The sequence below is a fragment of the Aquarana catesbeiana genome, linkage group LG01 (assembly GCF_042186555.1).
Source record: "Aquarana catesbeiana isolate 2022-GZ linkage group LG01, ASM4218655v1, whole genome shotgun sequence".
NCBI lineage: Eukaryota > Metazoa > Chordata > Amphibia > Anura > Ranidae > Aquarana > Aquarana catesbeiana.
The window spans coordinates 216,979,918-217,005,141 of NC_133324.1; the positions used below are offsets into that span (position 1 = coordinate 216,979,918).

General features: G+C 38.8%; 1 protein-coding gene across 1 annotated transcript in view; it reads right to left on the reverse strand.

Moving 5' to 3' along the window:
• FBN2 (fibrillin 2) overlaps nt 1-25,224 on the reverse strand; it is a 320,766-nt gene that overhangs the window by 93,513 nt on the left and 202,029 nt on the right. The window contains exons 32-40 of the mRNA XM_073625060.1: nt 23,936-24,058; nt 19,044-19,166; nt 16,836-16,961; nt 12,690-12,812; nt 10,820-10,942; nt 3,757-3,918; nt 2,699-2,767; nt 1,684-1,809; nt 1,455-1,580 (exon numbers count right to left, since the gene is read on the reverse strand). Of these exons, the coding sequence (XP_073481161.1) occupies nt 1,455-1,580; nt 1,684-1,809; nt 2,699-2,767; nt 3,757-3,918; nt 10,820-10,942; nt 12,690-12,812; nt 16,836-16,961; nt 19,044-19,166; nt 23,936-24,058 (1,101 nt within the window). The remainder of the gene's footprint in view (nt 1-1,454; nt 1,581-1,683; nt 1,810-2,698; nt 2,768-3,756; nt 3,919-10,819; nt 10,943-12,689; nt 12,813-16,835; nt 16,962-19,043; nt 19,167-23,935; nt 24,059-25,224) is intronic.

Consider the following 25,224-nt stretch of genomic DNA (forward strand, 5'->3'; position numbering starts at 1 on the left):
TAATAAATAGAAATATCTTAGCAGCCACTATGTGCAGAAAATGAGTGTGTGATGGGGCAATATATGAAAATGGATAGTGCTGACTGTAGGACAGAAGCCAGTGTGTGCAGGAGAGGGGTGCAGAGGTTATGAAGTGGGAATTATATGGAAGAGGAGTACAGAGGGCATGACAGTGGGCAGTGTGTGCACGAGAGGGGTGCAGAGGTTATGAAGTGGGAATTATATACAAGAGGAGTACAGAGGGCATGACAGTGGGCAGTGTGTGCACGAGAGGGGTGCAGAGGTTATGAAGTGGGAATTATATACAAGAGGAGTACAGAGGGCATGACAGTGAGCAGTGAAAAAAGAGAATAGTGTAAGGTATGCCAGTGGGCAGTATATGTAGTAGAGTGTGGAGGGTTAGCAGTTGGTCAAAATGGTCATAGCCTTACAAATGAATGACACCGGTGAGTTATTATGCTCCATAATGTATTTGGCACCCATTCAAAGTGAAAATAATGCAGCAGCATGGGAGCCAAACAGTTCACGCAGAGGTTTTTGCAGAGGAGGAATAGAGATCAAAAGCAGTGTCTAGGAAATAGATTTGCTAATATTGAAGCAGGTTATTTTGGAACAGTGGTAGAAGCAAGGATCAGCTGTACCACGGACTGTAAAGGAGGTGGGGAGTATACTGAAACTGAAAAAGGAAGAGACTGTCAGTGGATTTGTTGACACTGAAGGTTGTATGGATAAAGCAAAATGTAATCAGGTCATTAGCTGTGACTGTATCATGGAGTACAGTAACAGTGGAGGTAGTGCTGGGGACTTGGGAGATGGGACAGGGATTTGTTATCAAGAATAGATTAAAAAGGAAATGGAGCAGTGGCTCTGAGCTTGCCCTTGGACATGAGTCACTGAAGATGAGACTGATATTTGGTATGTGCAGAAGGTGCTGAGGGATTAAGGCATATATGTTGCACATAGAGGGGTTATTACAGATGTGCTGGGGAGTTGTTGCTGACAGGTAAATGCACATGCACTGGGTACTGGCAATCAAGAGATTAATGCTCATAAACATAAGACATAAGCAGAAGAATATGTGCTGAAAGGATACAGCAAGGATATAGGATATTGAGTGTTGAGGTGATAACCTGTATGAGCTGGGTATTGGATGCTGAGAGATTAACATACATTCCAGGGGACCCAATGAACATGGGCTGAAGACCGTGCATTGCAGGGTTATTGCATATGTGCAGAGAAATGGGTGCTGAGGGGTTAAAGCACCTGAATGCTTACATGCTGTTGTGATTTGCTAAATTCTTTATATATGTATACTGCTTTTTAATAGCACATTGCAATTCAAATAACGGTCTAATAAAAATGTTTGCATTTTTGTAGCCTGCATACAGTTACTGTAGTTGGTATCTGTGAAGAAGAGGCTATAAAATAAAATGGATAATAAAATGGATCTTTACCCATACAGTTATGTCCACCATTGACCTGCATGTATTCTGGAGGGCATATGCACGTGAAGTTTCCCAATGTATTGTAGCAAGTTCCTGGGCCACAGACCCCAGGGTTTGTGACACATTCATCAATATCTGCAAAAATGATTAAACAAAATACAATGATAACATCATTTTAACCATGAGTGACATGATGAAATTAATGAAGGCATCTTTTTTACTGTTCAGCTGCAATCACCTTCACATATGCGGGTCTCCTCGCTGAGGTAGTAGCCTTGCGGACACTCACACTGGAAGCTTCCAAATGTATTTATACAGTTACCCCCTTGGCACAGACCCGGCAGCTCCTGGCATTCATCAATATCTGCAAATATAACAGAAACAGTATGTATGCATATTAAAATTAAAATCTATTTCTTACATGTGTAAAAAGATACATTTGAATCCATAGATCTATCACATAGATCTTGGTTATATGTTGTATCAATTCATAGGATGAATTGAACATTTTACTATATGAATGTTTGTCTATTTGGTGAGTAATGAATTCATCATATTTCATAATTTGATCACACTGTATATTTTAGATGCTTTATGGGGGAGGCGATTTTCTCTGGATCAGCATTACCATAACATAATCGCATGGTATCATAACATAATTATATATAATATAGGATAATTCTGAGTTTATTTATTTAGTGTGAAACCTATATACTGTATGTTACATGTTTGGGTTTACGATTGGTGTATAAATGCCAATTATATTTGCAGCCTAGTGAAGAAAGCTAATTAGTCAGCATCTGATTGAATTAAATTCAACTATGACCCATCAGAACTAAGCACATCTCAGATTGCAGATATTATAGGGTACTAATAATCTAAATTTGCAGACTCGGATTGAATGTGTGTTTTTGTCAATGAAGAAGGAACAATGGTTGGACATTGCCTCTGCCTGCTTATCTCAGCAACCCTAGCTTTTCTCAGCTTAACTAATGCAATCATTCTAAAGTATCCAACTTGGCCCATAAATCTCCCCCCCAACCCCAAATTGGTAAGCAAAACTAGCAAGTGAAGCGTACAAACATCCAAAGAGAATAGCATCAGCTGAATTGGGCATCACTCATTTCATGTCTGTGGGTACCTTATGACCACAGCCATAAGATCTGCCCATTCACAAAGCAATTTCCAAGTACACACTAAAGGCATGTAATATAGTATATTGCAGATTTTGAGGCCTTCATAAAAGTTCTTACCTTCTAAGAGAATGGTGATGGGATTGGGCCTGAATCCTTCTCCTCCAGGGCACAATGTATTGTACTCAGCTAAAAACAACAATATCTATAAATAATTAAAGGCAAATTCCAATCTTGTTTTAAAACATTTAAAATATATGTTATATAATTGATATCCTACAACTGACAAAAATTTTAATTTTGTTTATACGTAAATAACATTGTGTTCAAGGATACTTCCAAATAGAACCTATCCCTTAAACATAATCTTCCCTCACATTTAACCTAACTGCAAGAATTAAACCTTAATTCTTAACCTCGCAAGATATGAAACTGGAGATCTTTAGAGTATGACCCTTTGCAAGTGCAGGAGTGGCCAGTGCTGAAGAAGATTTTTGCCTAACTTTGTACTAAAAGTGCACAAATCTTTAAAACTCTATGGTATGTTTTATTGAATAAGAGTCCAAAAAGTCAATATTTGAACCTATATTGCTTTTTTTGTTCCTCTTCTGCTTTCCCTGATTGACCTGCAGAAGAACCTAAAGTACTCTCCATAATTCCTACTTCTTCATCTCTCCTACAAATTGTTCTGACTATAGTGATTGCAGAGGTGCAAGGGTAAAATTAACTTACATAATGCAGATGCTTTACCATACTATAAAGATGCTTGCCGAACAAAAAAATTGTGCTGATGTCATGTATGCAGATAAGTGTCTAACTTTGGATGCGTCAGCAGACTAAACAATGCCATTTAGAACAAGGCTATACCTTGAGCCCTCTGATCCCTTGATAACTTTACTAACAATACTAGCCCTGTTTTAGGTATTTCAGATCTATGTAAATGCACAACTATACAAAACAAAGTCCCATACAAAAAACATATTTCACACCAAAACAACTTACACTGAAACATATCTAAAATAATGCAATCTAGCAAAAAAAAAAAATTAAAATCCAGCAGAAGCATCTTTAGTTTATTTATTTCCCTGGCCCTTCTACTACTGAATTATAGAAATAACAACCTTTCATTGCCATAACCCACACACATAAAGGGAAACTTCAGAAATCTTTGGACTTACAGCTGTTAACTGGTGGGCATATTTCACATGGGTTCCCCCAGGCCCTTCCAAGAGAACAGCAGCATGAAGAGCGGCTCACACCAACTCCAATCTCTGTGCTACAGGAGATTGTCCCATCCCCTCGAGGTCCATGATTGAGATAACAGTTACCCACTCTGGTATCTGAAAGAAATATTGGGAACAGTCACTGGACAATCCATTAGCAAGTACACAACTTACCATGTCTGGATATTCTGTTTGTGTTACTGAATAACTAGGTCACTTGAATTGGTTTTATTTGTCATTAAAAATCTTTCAGGGAACATTTTACAAGACACTCTGCTGAATGAATAGGTGTGATTGTCTACACATTCCAGATCTTTTTGAGTTCAAACTTTTAATATAATAATGAAAAGAACCAGCATAAGTAGTATTACTGTATTAGTATTCATCATAGTTTGGTCTAATTCCAGCTCAACTTCTGAACAATGTTTTAATTAACTTTGAAGCTTTAAAAGTATGCCAAGTACACAGTGCCTGCTTTCCTGCCGAATTAAGTCAGTTACAATAAAAAGTATGACATCTGGACAGGTCAATAGATCAGTCATTAAAAGCGATTACTTCCAAAAACAGATCTGCTTCAACAATAATATATTGGTCTCAGGAAGACAAACAAACTGGCTAACATTTCAGTCCTGAAGTGTTAGACATTTTCTGTAAGTCGTGGCATTGCAGAATGCCTAGTTAAACAAAAACAGGCGTGCATATTTTCTTTTAATAGCATCCTTCCAGATTCATCCCTTTTTCACTACATAAAGTGTAAACCATAGGCAATATTCACATACTAATTAACCCAGTTACCTTCTTTTATTAGCATCAAAATGATGTAAGTCATGGTATATAAGAAATATTTGCCTGTTTAGCTATTTGAGAAAAAAAAAATACTACAGCCATCAATAAATCAACTGTTGCAGTAATTCCTTGAGGTAGGCTTGGGTGTACCTGTTACCCTGCAATCAAAATTCCCAGCATTTTCTGCTATCAGTATTCCTGTCTGCCCCCTGGCAGTGCATACTGTTATAATGAAATGCTTAGGGTGGCCAGACAGTGGGCGATTTTCCATCCATTCTGGCAAACATATATTTAAAAACTAAGATTTAGAATGATCCAAAAATTGTAAAGCTGCAAATAATAGTTGTTGGAAAATTCAACAACGTTCCTAAAGTTGTGTTTTTTTTCTGAACATATGTGCTACATATCACATCTTATCCAAATTTCACATTTTGATTTTTTTACTGCACTCCATTCTAACAATGCTCGATTCTAACAATGCTCTCACTGATATAACATTTTGTATTAAATCAACTCTGTCACTAAATTAAAAACTAGAAAATAAAACCACCCCCTTAAATGTAATGCTTAAAAGTTGTTGGGTACGGTCCATGGTACTTTTTATCATTTGCACTAACATCCAAATCTGCAGGACAAGCTTTCTGGTGTGTGAGCTTGTCCTAAAAAAAAAAGCAAAAAAGAGTATCATGGACAGTACTCGATTGTTCTTTTTGCAAGTGCACTAATATGGCTATGTTTACCTCTTACATATGCCCAATGAGGTGACAAGTCTCAAGTGATATATAAAAATTAAACAAATCCTCCGACATGAGTTGCACATGTTTATCTGCCACCCTTCATCCTCTACAGTGTTTCAAAACACACATTTTACACAGCATCTTTCAGCAGTAGAAAGCAGGGGTTGGGGATATGATGTCACACTTGCTGCTAGAGCACATAACCCTGTGCAATCTCATAGGAGGGAAGGGATACACCCCCTCCTTACAGCCTCATAGAAAAAAACACAGAGCTGAGTCTATGAGTCACCTGCTCTGTGCTGAGGAGGAGACCGACCATCCCCTGGGAGGTTGAGGTGTCAGCTCAGAGTTCTATCAGTAAATCATACAGATAGCAGAGAAGAAGCAGACTCAGTGCTATGGATTCAGGTTAGTACACACTATAGAGGAATATGCTTTGTTCACTTTTATTTCTCTAAAGCCTAGTACACATGAGACGAATGTCGGGTGGCATCGGCTGGTTCTATAGAAACCGACCAACATTCAGCCTGTGTGTATGGCTTCTGTTGAATGGGTCCTGACCGAAAAAGGCCTGCCGACCAGTTTCTGATCAGCGCTCTCAGCCAATGGCTGAGAGCGCTGACCATTGTGTTCTGGTTGGGGGGCGCCCCCGCCCCCCTGTCAAAACACAAGGGCACAGATTGCTTTACTAACATTGGATTGTTAGTACAGGGGCTTCGACCTGAGCTGTCAGTTCAGCTAGTAGTGTGTATGAGGCATTAGGTTTACAGCCACTTGAAATCTTGTCTTCGCTTTTTTCCTGCTCACCTCAGTTCAGGATATAGTAGTGACCTAATGGCTGTTGGATGAAATCACAGTGCTCAGAAAGAAAAGAAGAGTGTTGGATTTTGAAGATTCTTTAGTTCTTTAACACAGCAAAACTCTGTGGCACAGCAATGGTACTAGTATGTATTAGACTCAAAACTCACTTTTACGATGCTCTGCATTGCGGTAACTCATCTTGCCGTATTCTACACCCATCAGCAAGTTGCGGTGCCATGGATTTTGAATGGCAACCCAATGCACTAAGGCAATGCAGTTCTGATTAACATGCGTTAAAGTACACCACAACATAAGGTAACACCCTACCATGAGTTGTGGTTCACCACATTAGAAAAAATGCTGCTTGTCTGCTTTTGGGTCTGTTCTTTTGTGTTGGCAAGCCAACTAAATTTATTGGGCTACCTTAATACAATGCATAATAATGCATGAAACAATGTGTGTTTATGCAACACTCACAAATGGAAATGTGTGGGGGGTGTGGCCTGCAGCGGAGCTTAAAACGGCTAAAAAAGACAAAGTTTTTGACCATCCCAGCTGTCGATCCAACCCGGGCACCATGACCAACAAAAGAAAAGGATCATCCAAGCCACAACGGCTGATGGACTATTTCACACAGCCGCAGCATGGAGGTAGGCAAAATGGCGCCAGATCCTCATCCACCCCAGCCCCTAAACATAAGACTAAACCACATACCATGGCCACATCGCCTCAGCATAATGAGTCCCATAGCAGCCATCAATCTCTCCCTTCCCCCTCACCGTCAGGGAGCCAGGCCAAAGCCAAATTAGGGTTGGATGGCGCTGGATGCAGACCACCAATGAGTCCTGTAACAGACTCAGGGGATGACACAAGAGAGCTGCCCAATTCAATCACCTCATTTGCCACTATGAACCAGCCTGTGATGGTCACGGTTCTCAAGGACATGCTAGTATCGCTGACAGACATGATGAACTGTATGCACAGATTCAGCGGGGAATTAAGAGCAGTGGAAACCAGAGTGGATTACATTGAAGGCAGGATGGGGGAGTTTGCTTCCACCATAAATGAACTGGTGGATGCTAATGAGGAACAAGAAGAGGAATCAGCATGGATTAAAAACAAATTAGCAGATATTGAAGACAGGTCTAGAAGGAACAATCTAAAAATAAGGGGGATTCCTGAATCTGTAGAACAATCAGACCTGCGATCCTATGTGACCGAATTATGCACATCCCTCTTACCTGACCTTTCTGACTTGGAAGTTACCATTGACTGAATACACCACTTACCAAAACCATCGTATCTCCCTGAAAAAGTCCCCAGAGATATGATTCTGCGTCTACACTTTTTTCACATAAAAGAGCAATTAATGCAAGTAATGCACAAACAGGACCTAATCCCATCCCAATACCAAAACCTGCAATTCTATGCAGATCTCTCTCAGCATACGCTGCAAAAGAGAAGAAATCTAAACATAATCACTAAAGTGCTCAGGAACCATAACATACCCTACAGATGGGGCTATCCTACCAAAATCACCATCACTAAACAAGATCAATCATTCTCTAGAAAAAGGTATTTCCTTACTGACGGATTGGAAAATTCTTCCAGATCTCAATGATGACAACAATAACACCACCAACAGGCGTGCGCCCACTCCTGATTGGAAAAGTGTGAATGGACCCTGATTTTTTCATTTACAGGGTTACCCTATTTTTTAAGTTTTTATTTTAGAGACAAAATAGTTTTGCCAATGGTCTACCAAGAATTCTTGGTAACAATTCCATGCCACAAGTCTCCCTAGGTCAGTGTGCTATTTTTTATTTTTTTCCCCCAGTCCCCCTGTCAAGTGACCATTTGATCCTCACTGTTACTATCCATGGGCAGAGAGTAGCAAAGTGCATTGGTCTGATGTCACTGACATATGCACAACCAGCCAGCTTTCCACCTTATGAACATAACTTTGCTACTGGCAGTTCCCACTGGTATCATAACATCAGCCCTGTAGTCCCCTAAAAATATACAGTACATACGGGTATGTTTGTGACAACTGCCCAGCCTTTTGGGGGCTGTAGACTTCTAAGACTAGCTGCAAAGAGAAGAAGGAGCTCTTTAGAAAATAAGATACAGAAGTTGGGAAGTGATGCCCTTCACAACTGAAAAATAAGACTAGAGTTCTTTTTTAAGTTGGCTGTACATTGTCCACTTTGTTAGTAGTCTGTGAATGCTTTGAAATGGAAACTCACTGGATTGCATACATGTTCATTACATCTTTGCCAAATTATTCCATTTGTGGGTCAAATTATTAATTTCTCTGGTAATTTAACAGGTGAATGCAACACATTAATGTGAACTACATAATAATCAAGGCTGAACACTGGCACTAAAATAAATACCATCACTTCACTGTCAGTTACATATACTTTATATAACTGTTGTATTATATACAGATATGGCCTTTTGTTATTTTCATGCCATGACTGATTTTTAGTCTTAGTTTGACCCTGTGAGATTACATAGACTAATAAGATTATTGGAAATAAAAGAGGAGGCAAATACGTAATTAAAAAAAAAAAAAAACACTACAAATCCCCAATGAATCTGTGTGTTTACAGTGAAATGTGTGATTTAGGAGGTAGAATGTGGAAATTAAAAGTAGCAAAGGATTACAAAGGCCAAGTGTTCTGAGCATTTCAGGGGTAAAGAGAATTTACATTTGTATTCAGTCAGGTGAGTCCCTATACTACATAGCTTTGGTTACATCTACAGAAGATCAGAGTGTAATTTATTGCCAGTGTAATCCTGGGGGGTAATGGGAATATCGGTGATGTTAGTAGAACCATCAGTCTGTGAAGCCCTGTAAACTCTTTAAATAAGGCATACTCAACATGTGGGCCGTGGGCCAAATATGGCCCGCTGAGCCGTCTAATGTGTCCCGCGACCTCAAAACTATGGCAAACTGCACAGCCACCTTCTGGTACACTCCACCCTCCTGAATGATTGTTGGTCCTCCATAATCCTGGTGGCTTCCATACACAAGCCACTACTGCGGCTGGCTCCCCAGCTCCCCCTTCTTCTCTTTCTTACCTAACATACAGACACAGGGAGAGGAGTCTTTAGCTGAGTGGTTTACATCTAGTGGCATCTATGCAGTGGTTCTGAACGTGGATTCTCACAGTTGTGTGATGAGCTTGGTGTTATTCCAGAAGCATTCAAGTACATTGAAAATATTATAAATACTAATGTATATATACACTTGTACCAAAAAAATTATATAATGATGACATTTTAATAATACTATAATGTGAAGCAGCTGCTGTTATAAACCTATGGGTTGAAATGTGATACGTAATCCACTAGAGAAAATACCCTGTGTTTAACAGCGCTTGCTACTGTGTTAAAACCACTAGGTGATTAAAAATAAAGTGGCACGTCTTTTAAATGTGTCTTGAATTACAAACATTTAAATAAAAAACAAACAAATTAATTGATGTGAAGTCCACACAATAAAGTGTTATGATCTCCGTGATTACATATGGTATCCAGCGCAAAAGTTCTCTCAGGCTTGCAAGATCGCCTTAGTGCGTGTAGCCCACATTGGCTGATGTAAGGCACAACAGTTATTTTCCAATGGAAAGACACACCAGTGAAAGGTGAAGTAAAAATTCCTACTCACCAGGCATTGTTGACCCTCTTTGCCTTATGACAAGAGGAGTCAAATTAGGCTTAGGCCCCTTTCACACTTGTGTGACTTGTCCTGCAACTTGGGACTGCAAAGTCGCATGACAAGTTGTACCACATGTTTTCCAATAAGTACCATTCATATCTGTGCGACTTCAATTTACACCAACTTCAAAGTAGTCCCTGCACTACTTTGGTTCGACTTTGATGCGAGTTGAGGTCCATAGACTTCAAGTTTACACAGGCATTCCCTGAAATCACAGCAAAATCGCGGCCGTGAAATTGCAGTAAAATCACGTGACTTTCAACTTGTGTCAGTGTGAAAGGAGCCTTAATGGTCTCCTTGACTGGGGAAGAAAACCCACCGACCAGACCTCACGGCCTCTCCTCACGGCAGTTTGTGGTTCCCAGGATAGGATCTCTTAGTAAGCAGGGTAAAAAGGAAAAAGAAAACCAAAGCTCCTCATAGTGTAAAAAGCTCAGATAGTTTAAATGAGGTTACATTTACAAAAAACTTATAATATCCACTGCCAAAGCCCACAATAGCGGTGGTTACAGCAAGACCCATCTCAGAGTCGGTGTGTGTGCACCGCGCGTCTCAGATTGACGTGTTTCGTCATTAATGTGACATTATCAGAAGTTCCTGATGATGTCACATTGCTAATGAAACACATCTCTGAGACAGGTCTTGCTGTAACCAAAGTTATTGTGGGCTTTGGCAGAGGATAATTTTGTAGATGTAACCTCATTGAAAGTTTTTAATAAACTCTCGGAACTTTTTTATGCTATGAGGAGCTTTGGTCTTCTTTTTCCTTTTTACCCTGCTTACTATGTAGCCCATGATGGATTGGATGAAAGGGGATGAGAATTTTGGACAAATATTTGTTACCTGGAAACTACACGTTAGCTAGTAAAGTAAATGAATGTTGCATAGAAGAAAGCTGTTTGATAAGAAGAAAAAATTAAGGACTTGCATTTATTTATTTATTTTTGTGTCTGCAGATGATGCTTACCCACACAGCCCACTCCAGTGGGGTTCAGCTGAAAGTCAGGAGGACAGTTACACTCATATCTCCCAGGAGTGTTAACACAGAAGCCATTAACACAGTTGATGGGATCTGCACATTCATCCACATCTGCAAACAGAAACATATCACAATTATATTTATCATTACTAGGCATGTACTAACAGCTTTGGTAAATAAGGATGCAATCCAGAACTAGTAATGTATTGCACTATGAAGGTGTGGTACTGGGAGGTTGGTCTGTTGATCTCCTTTGTTTACTGTAAACACTTTTACACACAACGTGGCTGCCATTATATACCGACAAGAACCAGCAGTTGAAATTGTCAGAGGACCTTAAAGTATACAATTACACAAAGGTTCTCTTTTAATCATCAACATCCAAAGGTGTTTTTTAATTATGTACTGTATTATATAGCTGATTATTCATAGAAAACAGCGTGTGCAAGTTGCGCAATATGAAATGGGCCTGGTGAGATAATTTATGGGATATCCATTTAATTCATATCCTGGTATCTCATTAATTAAAAGTACATTCCAGTCAGACATAAAAATCAAGCCTTGATTTACCTACAGCCTGCACTGCCTTGCCTGTACTAAGGTGCTTTAGAGGTCCAAAGCTCATCCAGTCTCAGGAAATTCTTTGTTGCCAGTCCATTGCCTTATGAACACAATATTTTCTCAGTTTAACGGATGGGTAGTATTTCATATCTTGCCCACATATTTTTCTTAAGGTGAAACTGAAAACTCCTATTGTTTTCATCCAAGATTTTGCATGCGTAGGCTCTATTTAGATCTGCAGTGGACATGATACTGCATATTGCTCAGTTATGACATCAGCCATTTGGGGCTTGAAAGTTCAGTAGAGCGTTAAGGTAAGCACACTGGCAACTGTGACATTTCTCAACAGAGGCATGGCTTGAATGGAACTTTTTTATGAAACAGTTAAATCGGTCAGTTTAGTTCCATTTTTTAAAAGGTCCAAAGGACACATTCTTACAGAGATGATGTCAGATTTCAGCACACTATACCTAAAGCCCAATTTCTGAGTAAACATACGCCTTCTGCCCTTCTAGTGGCACCATTCCACCCTTCTGCCACCCTCCACATTTACATATTTCCTGTGGTCATATCCTCTCTCCACATTTCTCTATGTGATTCTGCAATTGTTGTCCATCAGGAGGAAAATTAAATGCCTAGTAACACAGCAATTCAGCACAAAATTTCAGAAAAAGCTTGCAAATGTACAGTTTGTGTTTCTTTACAGGCCAGTAAACCACACAGGCTTCCTGGTTTTTATTAGACCTTAAAGGGAATCTATCACTTTGCATATGTCCTCCCTTACTGATACTTACTTTTCTTTTGCTGCCCTGCTGCCTTGTCTACCTACCAGAACATTGAGTAGAAAGCTATGTAAGAGCTTACAGAGGGTCAGGGACGTTTCCTGTCCCAAGATGCTCATACCTGGCAAATGGCTACTCAGGTGCCAAGCACTGCATCCTGAGAGAAATAGAAAAAAAGGTCAGATATTTCCCTATACAAGGAAGTACCGAGTGTTTCCAAGGGCAGCAACAGGCAAAGAGAAAAGATTAAGAATGCGACAAAGGTAAGTATCAGTGAGGAGAAAATCCCATAAAGGAAACTTGTCGCTTTAATTTAAACAGACTTTAACCTAAGTACACCTTCCACTTCTCCTGCCACCTGTCATGTTATTTCTTTTTTTGACATGATAACTACTTTAAAGTGACAATTTTACTTAAAGGGGGTTGTTAGATTGTTTATTGATTTTAATTATTGTCCGGAGCTCCTCTTTAGTTAGTTTAGATGGTAAAGAAGGTGTGGATAATTTGTTACCTACCTGTACAGTTTCCTCCACTGCGGTCCAGCTCATATCCATCATCACAAACACACTGAAACATGCCAGGAAGATTCCGACAAGTGCCAAATACACAGATATTCTCAAAATAGCATTCATTGATATCTAGAAGAATAATATACAACACTGCTTTTATAATTGTACTTCTGTTTGCAAAAGTCAGTTCTGAGACAAACCTAATAACAATTATAGAGGTGATTTTTTTCAGATTTTTCAGCTCTTGCTCAAAACAACCAATCAGCTGTTTTTTATGTTCCTAGTGCAGTTAGAGGAGTTGTAAAGGTGTCCTGATGAAGTTCCACCCCCCTCAAACGAAACATGTGGACGCAGAAGCAGGGATCCCCCCCCCTTTTATCATCTGGCCCGACCACCGCATCTTTACAGAGAGCTCAATTTTTCACCGTAGCTCACACAGCTGACTGTGTATTAATTGAAGAGTCCAACCACCTATGATTGGATTAGCTGAACAGCACATGGTGCACAGCAGTGGAGAATTTGAAACTCAGCAGGACTCAATCATACACAGGAGATTGGAGAGACCAGGCACACACGACTGGAATAGCTGATCAGAGCACAGCATGTGAATCTTGGCTGGATTATATCCTAATATAGGAGAGCTGTACTTGCTGGGAATAGCTGAGCGGACATTATTTCCATTCCTTTACTTGGAGGGGAGCATGAACCGAGAACTGTGAGTACTTCTGACACCCACATTGGGAGTCATTGTCCCCTGGTGGCATTACTGACAGGTTGAGGCTACCTGGTTTTTGTTGGGAATCTCCCTGCTCCATCTAACTGGCTCACCACTCAACTCTGCCAGCCCTCCCAGCCACTGTTATCAGTACGCTCCCTAGGAATGTTTATTGTTTATTGCAGCAGTTTGGTTTTCCTTTGTGCCATTGACTGACTCCTTTGACTGACTGGTTTTGTGGGTTTGTGTTTTTATGTATGTAGCCCCATTTGGGCAGGTATGTATCTCTGTCCCACTTAGTGCTGGTGCCTCATTCACCCAATGTGGCTTTAAGGTGGAGCACCGCACTCGGTGCAGCGAGTGTTACCTCTGTTTTTTAGTGGGGTAGCTCAGGGTCCCTTGGTGTGGGGGAGGTTTTTGTTTAGGGGAGGGTGGGTTTAGCTCCGCTTTGGGATTGTATCCTTCCCTTTTTGTAAGGGTGATGCATGGTTCTAGTCTGGGAGGGTTTAATAGGGAGACTCAGGTGGTTGTTAGTATTATATGAGGATAGTTTATGGGCATTTATGCTGTTGATCTTGAGCCCATTGCTCAATAAGTTTGTAGTTCACTCATCTTGGTGTTTCTTTTTGTTTATTATTTTCCATTTTCCATTGTAAGGGCAGAAGGTATTTTATCTTAATGCATTCTATGCAATAAGATAAAAAAAACCCTCTGTGTGTAGCAGCCTCCCCAGCACCCCCTAATTACTTACCTGAGCGATGTCCACAAGTGTTTTAGCTGTCTGGGACTCTCCTCCTGACATTGGCTCCTGGGGGTGTCAATCAAAGACAGTTAGCCAATCAGAAAAGAGGGGGCGGGGCTGTGGCCGAGTTCTGTGTCTTAATGGACACACAGAGCTGTGACTCAACTCGGGTGCCCCCACAGCAAGCTGCTTGCTGTGGGGGCATTCATACAGGAGAGAGGGGCCAGGAGCAGTGAAGAGGGACCCAAGAAGAGGAGGATCCAGGCTGCTCTGTGCAATACCAACTGCACAGAGGAGGTAAGTATAACATGTTTGTTATTTTTAATTTTTTTTTTAAACAAAACTTACAACCACTTTAACTTCCATGGCGGTATTCCCGAGTGTGGCTCGGGGTTAAATTTCAGTACCATTAGCGGTAACCCCGAGCCACACTCAGGATTGCATCTCAGGATCCTGGTGCAGTGTACTTACCTTGTACCCAGAATCCTGCGATGTCCCTCCCACTATGTCTGTGGGCTGTGTCCTCCGCCCGATGCCTCTGTGTTCCGGGCTCCGTTCCCTGTGAGCGCCACAACATATGGGGTGGAGCCCGGCGGCTAATTCAAAACATTTAAAATTCATAACACATACAGTACACTGTAATCTTATAGATTACATTACTGTATGAAATCATTTCACCTCCCTTTTTTCCCTAATGCTTTGTCCAGTGTGCTTCATGCAGTTTTATATTATATATACTGTACAGGCATACCCCACTTTTAAGTACACAATGGAGTTTATTTACTAAAGCTGGAAAGTGCAAATTTCAATGTTCAATTAAGCTTTGGTAATAAAACCTAGAAGCTCATTGGTTTCTATGCAGAAGTAAGCCTGATTTTGTACTTTTCAGATTTAGTAAATAAACCCCATTGAGTACTTAAAAGTGGGGTATGCCTGTACTGTTCTTTCTGCCTGGAAACTTGAGATTGTCCATGGCAACCAAAAAGTGTCCCTTTACGTCAAAAGTGGTTTGAGACCAGATAGAAAACAGCAATAGTAAATTAGAACACTTGCAGAATTGAGCAATAGTGAATCATGGGGAAATTCATTTTATTATTATTATTATATTTCTATTTTTTATAATTATTTATAGATATTTATTATATTATAATTTATGATTTAGTGTTTCAAACTTTATCATAGCCAGGATGTCTACTAGAGTCTTGTTTGGACAGATTTAAATGTGTTATTACTAAGAATTACAGGCCTACATTATAAAACGCCAAATTTCTATGCAAAACAATGTACCGCTTTGAGATGCAAAAATCTGACACAATCATACCGCCAGGGTGGCTACTGGTATGTATTACATGATTGATAAAGGGTCTAGTTAGGAATGATTTTCACCCAAAATTCAGACAACTTTCACCCAATATTCACACATTTCTCCAGTTGAATCTTATGTGAAAAATGTATGACTTTTTTGTGAAAATTGTGTGAAAACTGCGAAGTAGATGCCTAAGAGTTTCTACGGGAAAGGCTGATTACCACCTATGCGGTGCCTTTTAATTTCGCAGTAACTTTCATTACTTGAGATACTAAAGCATTGCATATTTTATAGTGGACAAACAAGGCTTTGTTTTGTATTTTCTTCCTAAAATGTGAATCTTCTATGCATTTTACTTATATATATTTTTTCCTTTTTTACATTTTAACACTATTAAGCTGAATGGCTGTGGCAACTACCTGTTACTGTGATTATTATTATTAATCATGATTATTACAGCAGCTGCTCTGAATGGTTCCTCTTTGCAGCTGCAGTTATCCAGCTGGCAGAGGCTCCCAGCAAGGGCACTTACAATAATATGCATAGGGGTTGATTTATTAAAGGCAAATAGACTATGCACTTTGCAAAGTGCAGTTGCATTCTGCAAGTTCAGTTGCTCCAGAGCTTAGTAAATGAGCAGAAGCTCTGCTGATTTCCATCATCCAATCATGAGCAAGCAAAAATGCATTTTTCAAAAATATTTTCCTTGCATGTGTTTGGGTATTCTTTGCAAAGTGAAGCTTTACCTCATTTACTAAGCTTTGGAGCAACTGCATTTTGCAAAATGCACAGTCTATTTGCCTTTAGTAAATTAACCTCATATAGTAATACTATGACGTCCTCCAGGAGATTGTATTGAGAAGGTCCACAAAGGGTTAGGAGCACTAGAGTATACTCTAGGCAAGATTTACATTTGTTTATTTCTGTATATGCCTAAATGTTTGTAATCTAACTAATTAAGGTAGGGCCATACTTGATAACACACCATGTGTATTTCCTATACAGTATTTGGAAATGCATGCAACTCAGACTAGTACGTTGCTATTAGTTTTAGGAATCTTTAATTAACTCCTTTTCATAGCTGGTTAAACCTGGGCAAATATTTTCCTTGTCATGAATAGGCCACTGTGCTAAAAAAAACTGTCCAAATACAGATAATGAAAAGTTAAATGGCTAAAGCTATGGAGGACCATACCAAGAAAAAGTGATTCTGATCCTGAAAAACTATGCACTTTACTTCAAAACAATTAAACAGACCTAAATGATCGTCCATTGGATTTCAAGAGAGTCTGCTCACAGGTTGATTGTCTGCCAGCACATTCAAATAATTCATGTTTATTCAAGCCAACCTAAACTGTAAGAGCTAGAAAGAAACAATAATGGACTTACCCTGGCAAGACTTGCTGTCTGGAGCTGGAGTGAAGCCCATCTCACACTCACATCGATATGAACTTGGAATGTTCAAGCACTGGCCATTCTCACAAAGATTAATATTTTCAGCACACTCATCAATATCTGTATAAAAAAAAGACAAGTGGTAGTGACCCATCCTCTTCAGTTCCTCAAAATGTATTTAATGGTGAAGGATATTTTTCCCTACTGCATCTCAGCAAAATGTTGAGGTTGGCTGCTATGTTCACACTTTAAGATTTGAAACACATAATTATTCTACATCTTTCTAAAGCTTGGTGTTTGCACTAGTTTAAGAATAGTACATCTGATCTAAAAGAGGTATTTATTTTTGGTAGTATAAAGGAGTTCATATTACATCTTTACACATTTGGCTGTGAACTTTCCTTTAGGCTCACACATATGCAAATTGGATGCTGGTCTTCCGCATCCAATTCGCATGACAGGAGAGTGTGACCAGCTCTCAACAAAGTTGGTTCACATATCTCCAGGGCAGAAGAAGGGTCCTGTGTGTCTTTGGCTCTGTTTCAGGTCTGAATTCAGGCAAAAATTTGGACAAAATTTGGATCTGAAACGGTGAACGGGGAGGCACCGGACCCCCTGCTGTGCCCCATGCCGCACATTAACCCAGCCTTAATGTGTCAAAACTATGGAAGTAGTTTCTTTACTTATTTGCTAATCACTTTCTAGCATGAAAATAATAAAAATATGACTTGTGTATATAATTTTCACATTTACCATGCCATTGATGCATACGTCTATTTATAAAGTGGTGAATGTGACTTTCACCAAACATTCTCTGGTGAAGAATCAATCACTGTGACTTAGAACACAAAGACCTGAAAGATTCTTTGCCAAGAATGTTTGCTGAATGTTGGATTCACTGTTTTATAAATAAGTTCTTAGTCAGGTCATGTCAAAATTTACACACATCTTAGCTATGGGGGTACAAATGATGCATACATTGAAAAATATATAAGGAATGCAAATCAGAAATTCCTTGCTATGTGTTAGGGAACACAAATCATTAATTTTTTTAAGTATATGTCTGGAAAAAAAAGTAAAAAAAAAACAAAAACATATCTAGTACATATCTGTAATACATGCACAATTCCCCACATTTTCTATCCCTAAAAAATGCTGGAAGTATATAAACATATCTTTTAATCTGCCAGAAATCCAGTGTGTGCCTAACTTCCTGTTTGCTAACAACAAAATGCCACTGCTGCGCTGAAATCCTCCCAGCTCTCTTTCCTAGACTAGAGGACACCTCCCCTCTCCTCATGTCCTAAACATAAGTGTTAGACTGTGAGTGAGCACAATTCAAAAGATAAGCTTCAAAAGATTTCTTGCATGAAGTTCTTAAATATATAGATTCTTCAAAACATCTTAATTTTAGTCTGTATTGGTTGAATGCAAAAGCCTGGCTTTTCAGTAATATTTGCCACTCTCTATTTGCCACTCTCAACTGAACCTATTGTCAGTCCAAACATTTTTTGGTGGATGCCCGACTGGAAAATATTTACATGGTAGGTAATTAAGCAAAATAATCAATGATCACCAGTTTCCATCCATAATGCACACCTTAGGCACAGTATAGACAATTGGGCAGCTGTCTTAAAATTTACATTATGGATATTGAGCGTTAGGCTCTTCCCTCTTGGTAGTGGTCAGCCTGGTCTGCAACAATTTTCACCATAAACATTAATGTGAAGGTATGACATTTTTGTGTGATCCAGGTGGATGTCAACCACCTACATTGTGTGCAAACAATAGTAATAGTAATTTAAGAGATGAATACTGGCCTTGATGTAGCCCTTAAACAAATGAATCTTCCACCGTGCCCAAACATTTCAGTGTATAACTATGGGACAGAAAAGTCAATAGCAGCCCATACACTTGTACATGTCTAAAACAAGCCTTGGCTGCAGATAATTCTTACATGTATGGGCTCCAGAAGGCAAATATAAATGCAGTTGTATAGATCAGACTGTATCCATATGTTCAGGAATCCACTGCAAAATGCAGAAGGCACAGGACAGCACCGAATTTGGGGCAGAATTAACAAGTATGGTTTTACACGTAAGAAAACAGATATAACCATGAGTAAATATGAGAAGTTTAGAAGGGGGAAAAATGTAAATGATTCATATTGGAGATTATTTATATTATTTAACTGAAGCTTACCTGTACATGTAAATCCATCACCAGTGTATCCTTCAATACAGGCACATCGGTATGATCCAGGAGTGTTTAGGCAGTTGGCCGAGATACTACATCTGTGAGTTCCATTAAGGCATTCATTAAGGTCTGTATTTACACATAAATAATAAATGTAATTAAGCTACATATTGATTAAATCTCCACTTGTTGCCATTCATCATATTAGTATCACACTGATATTAATTTGTCACAAATAAGGATACTTCCAATGAGTAATTAAATCTCTCAGTAGCAAAGAGTAGTAGTTTTGTGTTAGTTTGTAGAATTCTGATGTGTACCCATCTGGGCCTGGGACTTTAGTTTTTGAAAGTGGTGGTAATATCTTCCAGAGATAAGGTAGAGTTTAAGGTATCTAACTGAGCAGGAGTCAGGTTAGGCTGGTAGAGCCTGTCTAAGAACAAGATTGCGATAGACTGGTCAATCGTTTCTGTGGAGCAAAGGTTGGTAGTATAATAAGCAGCCATAATTTTGTTAATTTCTGAAGAGGAGGTTGTAAGAAAGCCAAAGGGGTGTTTTAAAGAGATAATATGGGTGAGGCCTCTACAAAACCTGGCTAGCAGTTTACCGTTTATTCCAAAATTTATGGAATTTAAGTGTCGTAAACGATCCTTTTATACATTCCTGTGAATTGGTCCACGTGTCTAATTGCTTTTTAGCTTTATGTCAGGCCTTCCTATGTTCTAAAATACAGTGCCAGACAAGATTGGTTTGTACTTTATGCAGGGAATCACTGGTATTCCTATGTAGCTCCAGGTTTACTATTAGCAAAAAGTACCCTTGATATTTTAAAAACCATTAAGGCTGATTTATTGACACTATTGCAGAGAACACTAGAACAAAATAGCAGCTGCAGGTATTAACCAACAAATTCCATTGGCAAAGAAATATGATTGATTGCGATTTTCTGTTTGTGTTCCCAATAGCAATTGCCATTTTCATTTTGCAGGTCTATGAAAGCAACATTAACGGGTTTTCCATGAAACACTTTGTTATTTGTGCTATTGCATCTTAAGAATGCATAATAATGACACAGTGAAATGGAAAACAAGGTAATATGCTGACACAGGTCTTGTCTTCTGCAAAAGTTTGACAGTGGCATTTTGTCCTGTTTTAGGAGCTCAGTTTAAAATGTAGGGGAAAAAATCTAGACTTCAAATTGTAGTTAAAAGGGCAACATTCCTACTTACAGCTAAATGTGAGACAGACATATATCCGCAGCTGTGATTAAAATAATATTATTTTTCTAGCATTACACTTCATCTTTGATAACTTAGTTCAAAACTCATTTAGACTCCTCCATCTCCAAAATTGATCTCTAGCCATCATAGTCACCCTAAATTGATGGATGAAGGTCAAATACCAATTTCATAAATCCTAACTGACCTCAAAAATGACAGATGCAAATTCAGATCAACTGAATTACTGGTATATTTGTGCTGCCCCTATCATTCATTTTAAAATACCCATTAAGTAACTGCATTTTGAAATATCTGCCGTTAACTCCTGGATAGTTTAGCAAAGTACAAACATTTATTGCTGGGCTGACAGTAAACAATGCAAGAACCATCTTTTCTGCCCTAAATAGATACAGATAGTCACTGAGATCTGAACCCATTGGTGTAAATGTAGTAAAGGAGTAGCGGCTGATCACTTATGTAGCAAGTGTAAGTCCACTAGGCAAAGGGAATGTTAATAAATAAGGTGAAGTTGTGTTCACCTAGAATACCTATGAAGTGCGAAAGAAATGAAAAACATCATGATCTTTCTACCACCTTATTGTTTCACTGAAGTGAAAGCCAAAACTGGATTGAAGCGGATGCACATGGAAGGCTTACTTTTTTGGACATGTAATGAGATCAAACTCACTGAAGAGGGCTATAATGCTCAGATTGGTTAGTGGTAAAAGGAAGCCAGGCCACTAAAGAACCTAATGGTTAGACCAGACAGAACATGAAACAACATTAAAAAATGTAGTACAAGATAAAAAAAAATGGATAGCGAGAGCTGGCCCATAGGATTGTAGGAACTTGGATACAACTGAACAGATAACATCATCATCATCATCACTTAAACAGCTTCTTCTCCTTTAGTAAACACATTGGGTTTGATTTACTAAAGGCAAAAAGATTGTGCACTTTGGAAAGTGCAGTTGCACACTGCAAGAGCAATTGCTCCAGAGCTTAGTAAATGAGCAGAAGCTCTGCTGCCTTTCATCAACCAATCATGTGCAAGCAAAAATGCATTTTTTAAAATTTTTCTTGCATGTGATTGGGTATTCTTCGCAAAGTGAGGCAATTGCACTTTCCAAGGTGCACAGTCTATTGGCCTTTAGTAAATCAACCCCATTGTGTGCAATGTATTAGCAATGTGTAAATCCTTGATATGTAAAATAATAGTAAACACACAGCACTAATTGTTAATCATCAGCAACTAGGCCATGGGCATGGCATGCTGAAAAATTACCTAGTTTACAGGCATACCCCACTTTTAAGTACACAATGGGGTTTATTTACTAAAGCTGGAAAGTGCAAAATCAGGCTCACTTCTGCATAGAAACCAATCAGCTTCCAGGTTTTATTACTAAAGATTAATTGAACAAGCTGGAGTTAGAAGCTCATTGGTTTTTATGCAGAAGTGAGCCTGATTTTGCACTTTCCAGCTTTAGTAAATAAACCTCATTGTGTACTTAAAAGTGGGGTATGCCTGTATTACATTTTTGGGTCTTTGTAAATTAACAACGGATTATGTTTCCATGTAACATGTTTAATGAGTTTTTCCATGGGAAATCATGGGATTCAGCTGGGTTATATTTTTTGCATGATTGGCAGTATGAAGGGCATAGAACATAAACTCCAGGGGTATATAGTTTAATATAAAGTGCATCTGGAAAGTATTTACAGTGCTTAACTTTTTCCACATTTTGTTATGTTACAGCCTTATTCCAAAATGGATTAAATTCATTATTTTCCTCAAAATTCTACATAACAATACCTCATAATGACCAAGTGAAAGAAGCTTGTTTGAAATCTTTGCAAATTTATTAAAAATAAAAAAACGAATTCACAGCCTTTGCTCAACACTTTGAAGACATTCACAGAGTTGATCCTGTAGCCACTCATTTTGTTATCTCAGCTGTGTGCTTAGGGTCATTGTCCTGTTGGAAGATGAACCTTTGCCCCAGTCTGAGGCCCAGAGACCTCTGAAGCAGGTTTTCATCAAGGATGTCTCTGTACATTGCTGCATTCCTCTTTCCCTCCATCCTGACTAATCTCCCAGTTCTTGCCGCTGAAAAACATCCCTACACCATGATGTTGCCACCACCATGCTTCACTGTAGGGATAGTATTGGCCAGGTGATGAGCAGTGCATGGTTTCCCTCCAGTCAAGACGCTTGCCATTCAGGCCAAAGAGTTCAATGTTTGTTTAATAAGACCAAAGAATTTTATTTCTCATGTCTGAGAGTCTTTCAGGTGCCTTTTGGCAAACTCAAGGTGGGCTGTCATGTGCCTTTTACTGAGAAATGGCTTTTGTCTGGCCACTCTATCATACAGGCCCGATTGGTGGAGTGCTGCGGAGATGGTTGTTCTTCTGGAAAGTTCTTCTCTCTCCACAGAGAAACTCTGGAGCTCTTTTAGAGTGACCATCTGGTTCTTGGTCACCTCCCTGACTAAGGCCCTTCTTCCCTGATCGCTCAGTTTGGTTGGGTGGCCCACTGTAGGGAGAGTCCTGGTGGTTCCAAACTTCTACCATTTAAGGATGATAGACGCCACTATGCTTAATAAGACCCTCAATGCTTCAGAAATTTTTCTGCACCCTTCCCCAGATTTGTGCCTCGATACAATCCTGTCTCGGAGGTCTACAGACAATTCCTTGGACTTCATGGCTTGGTTTGTGCTTTGATGTTTATTGGTATATAGAAAGAAAGGAAATATACTCACAAACAAGTAGATCATAAAAACATATCAAAGTCCACAATGGACACAAAGCCCCCAGGGGCTCTGAGGAAGAGGGGATCTCCCCACAAAACGTGTCAGTAATCTGGAAGGTTCTGCGGTGTGCTGGATATGATCCCAGTGACCTGGTCACTTTGTGTTCATTGTGGACTTTGATGTGTTTTTATGATCTACTTGTTTGTGAGTATATTTCCTTTCTTTCTATATACCAATAAACACCACTTTGGTAATGCGCAATGTCGGTGCTCCCTCTTTTCGTTTTCTCTACAGTGATTCCATTGGGTGTCCCCAGACCCTTGGAGGGCAGCAAGGTCTGTGCATCTACCGGGAGCTATAGAGATTCTAGGCGATATCTATTGCCGTCACATCACTTTTGAGTGCAGGAGATTTTGTTTGTTTGTTATGATGCACTGTTAACTGTGGGACCTTATATAGACAGGTGTGTGCCTTTCCATATCATGTCCAATTAACTGAATTTACCACAGGTGGACTCCAATCAAATTGTAGAAACATCTCAAGGATGATCATGTACATGTGATTTTTTCTTATTAATAAATTTACAAAGATATCAAACAAATTTCTTTCACGTTGTCATAATAAGGGAATGTTTGTAGAATTTTGAGGAAAATAAATAATTTAATCCATAATGTGGAAAAAGTGAAGCGCTGTGAATATTTCCAGATGTACTATAGTATACATATGCAATGACACAAACATAAGAGCACTTTCTGTGTTTATAGTATAAAGTTCCTATTCTTTAAAGAGATTTCTATGGAAACTTCTTTATTTGATGCAGATATTAAATGACAATGCAGAAATTCACAGAGTAGAATAGATGTTTGTCCTAGCAAATTATGAAAGAACTATGATACCTGCCCAATCATACATTCATACAGTGACTTACCATTACAAGTAATTCCATTGCCGAACCAGCCTTCCTTACAAGAACATCTAAAGCTCCCAGGTACATTAAGACATGTTGCATGCAGGTCACAGTTGTGAGCGCCAATTTCACATTCATCCACATCTAAAAAGAAATCATATTAAACAAAATTAATTTAGGAAATTTTAATAAAAAATATTAGGTTACAAGGATGACTAGTCTCACCTTAATTTGAGCTGCCACATGCAAAAAGGTGAGCCTCCTAGCTCTATATTTGCCTAGACAGAATCCCTTTATATTGCTAGAAAGTGCAAGATGTCACTGTGTTATTCCCCTAAATGAGGTGTTGCAATGTCAGATGGAGATTCATTAGTCACAAATGTGTAAAAAAACATTTTCCCAATGATCTGTACTTGAAGATGTTAGGTATAATATGTGGAAAAAATGTCATAAAAGTGAGAAGATTTTCAAACTAGCACGGAATGGCACATATTTAGTGTGGTTCTTCAGTATAGAATGTTCATTTAATTTATACTTTAATATTTTAATTTATAGAACATACAATGCGGATAATCGAACTTAAAGTTTTGTGACAATTGTTAAACCATGAATGCAGGTTCTGTTTTAGCTTAACTTAATTATAATATATTTTTAATCATATTTCACATGTTACATTCTAATATTTAGCATAAAGTCATTTTTCTTCATACCCCATGTAAAGCATTATGCAGTAAAAGCTTGGAAAATGTTTATAACATAAGCTGTTAGCAATCTGGGGAACTATTTCCCATATGTGTTTGATGCTTTTTCCAAATGTGCTCCTTGGTTGGATTTAATTTAATTATTAGTCTACTACTTGTACAGCTTTAATGATACTGCTCAGGCAATGTTTAGAAATCATTCTAAGTCCTCTTCATAGAGTGAAAATACAACAAAGTGTTTGTTATCTTCTGATTAAATTAGCAAAATGGTTTTGACCAAACCTGATGGGTCTAGATTTCATGTTTAAAACTGTAGATTTTAGGTATTGCTCATAACAGTTAATTTTTGCATCACCATCAGTTACTGGCTGACATGTTGGAAAAACTTTGTGTACAGGCGCCAATCCATCCCTTTTCTGTGGAGAAAGTGAAACAGGTGTTTCACTCTGCAAACCCCATTACTGGGCTGAGGGAAGCAGTAAATATGACATATTTGAAGAAGAACAGATGTCTCATTCTCAAAGAGACAACTGCCCATCTTTAAAAATAAAGACATAGCATAAACTGTATGCATAGTCAAAACTTTTTTTTTTAACTTTTTTAAATTTG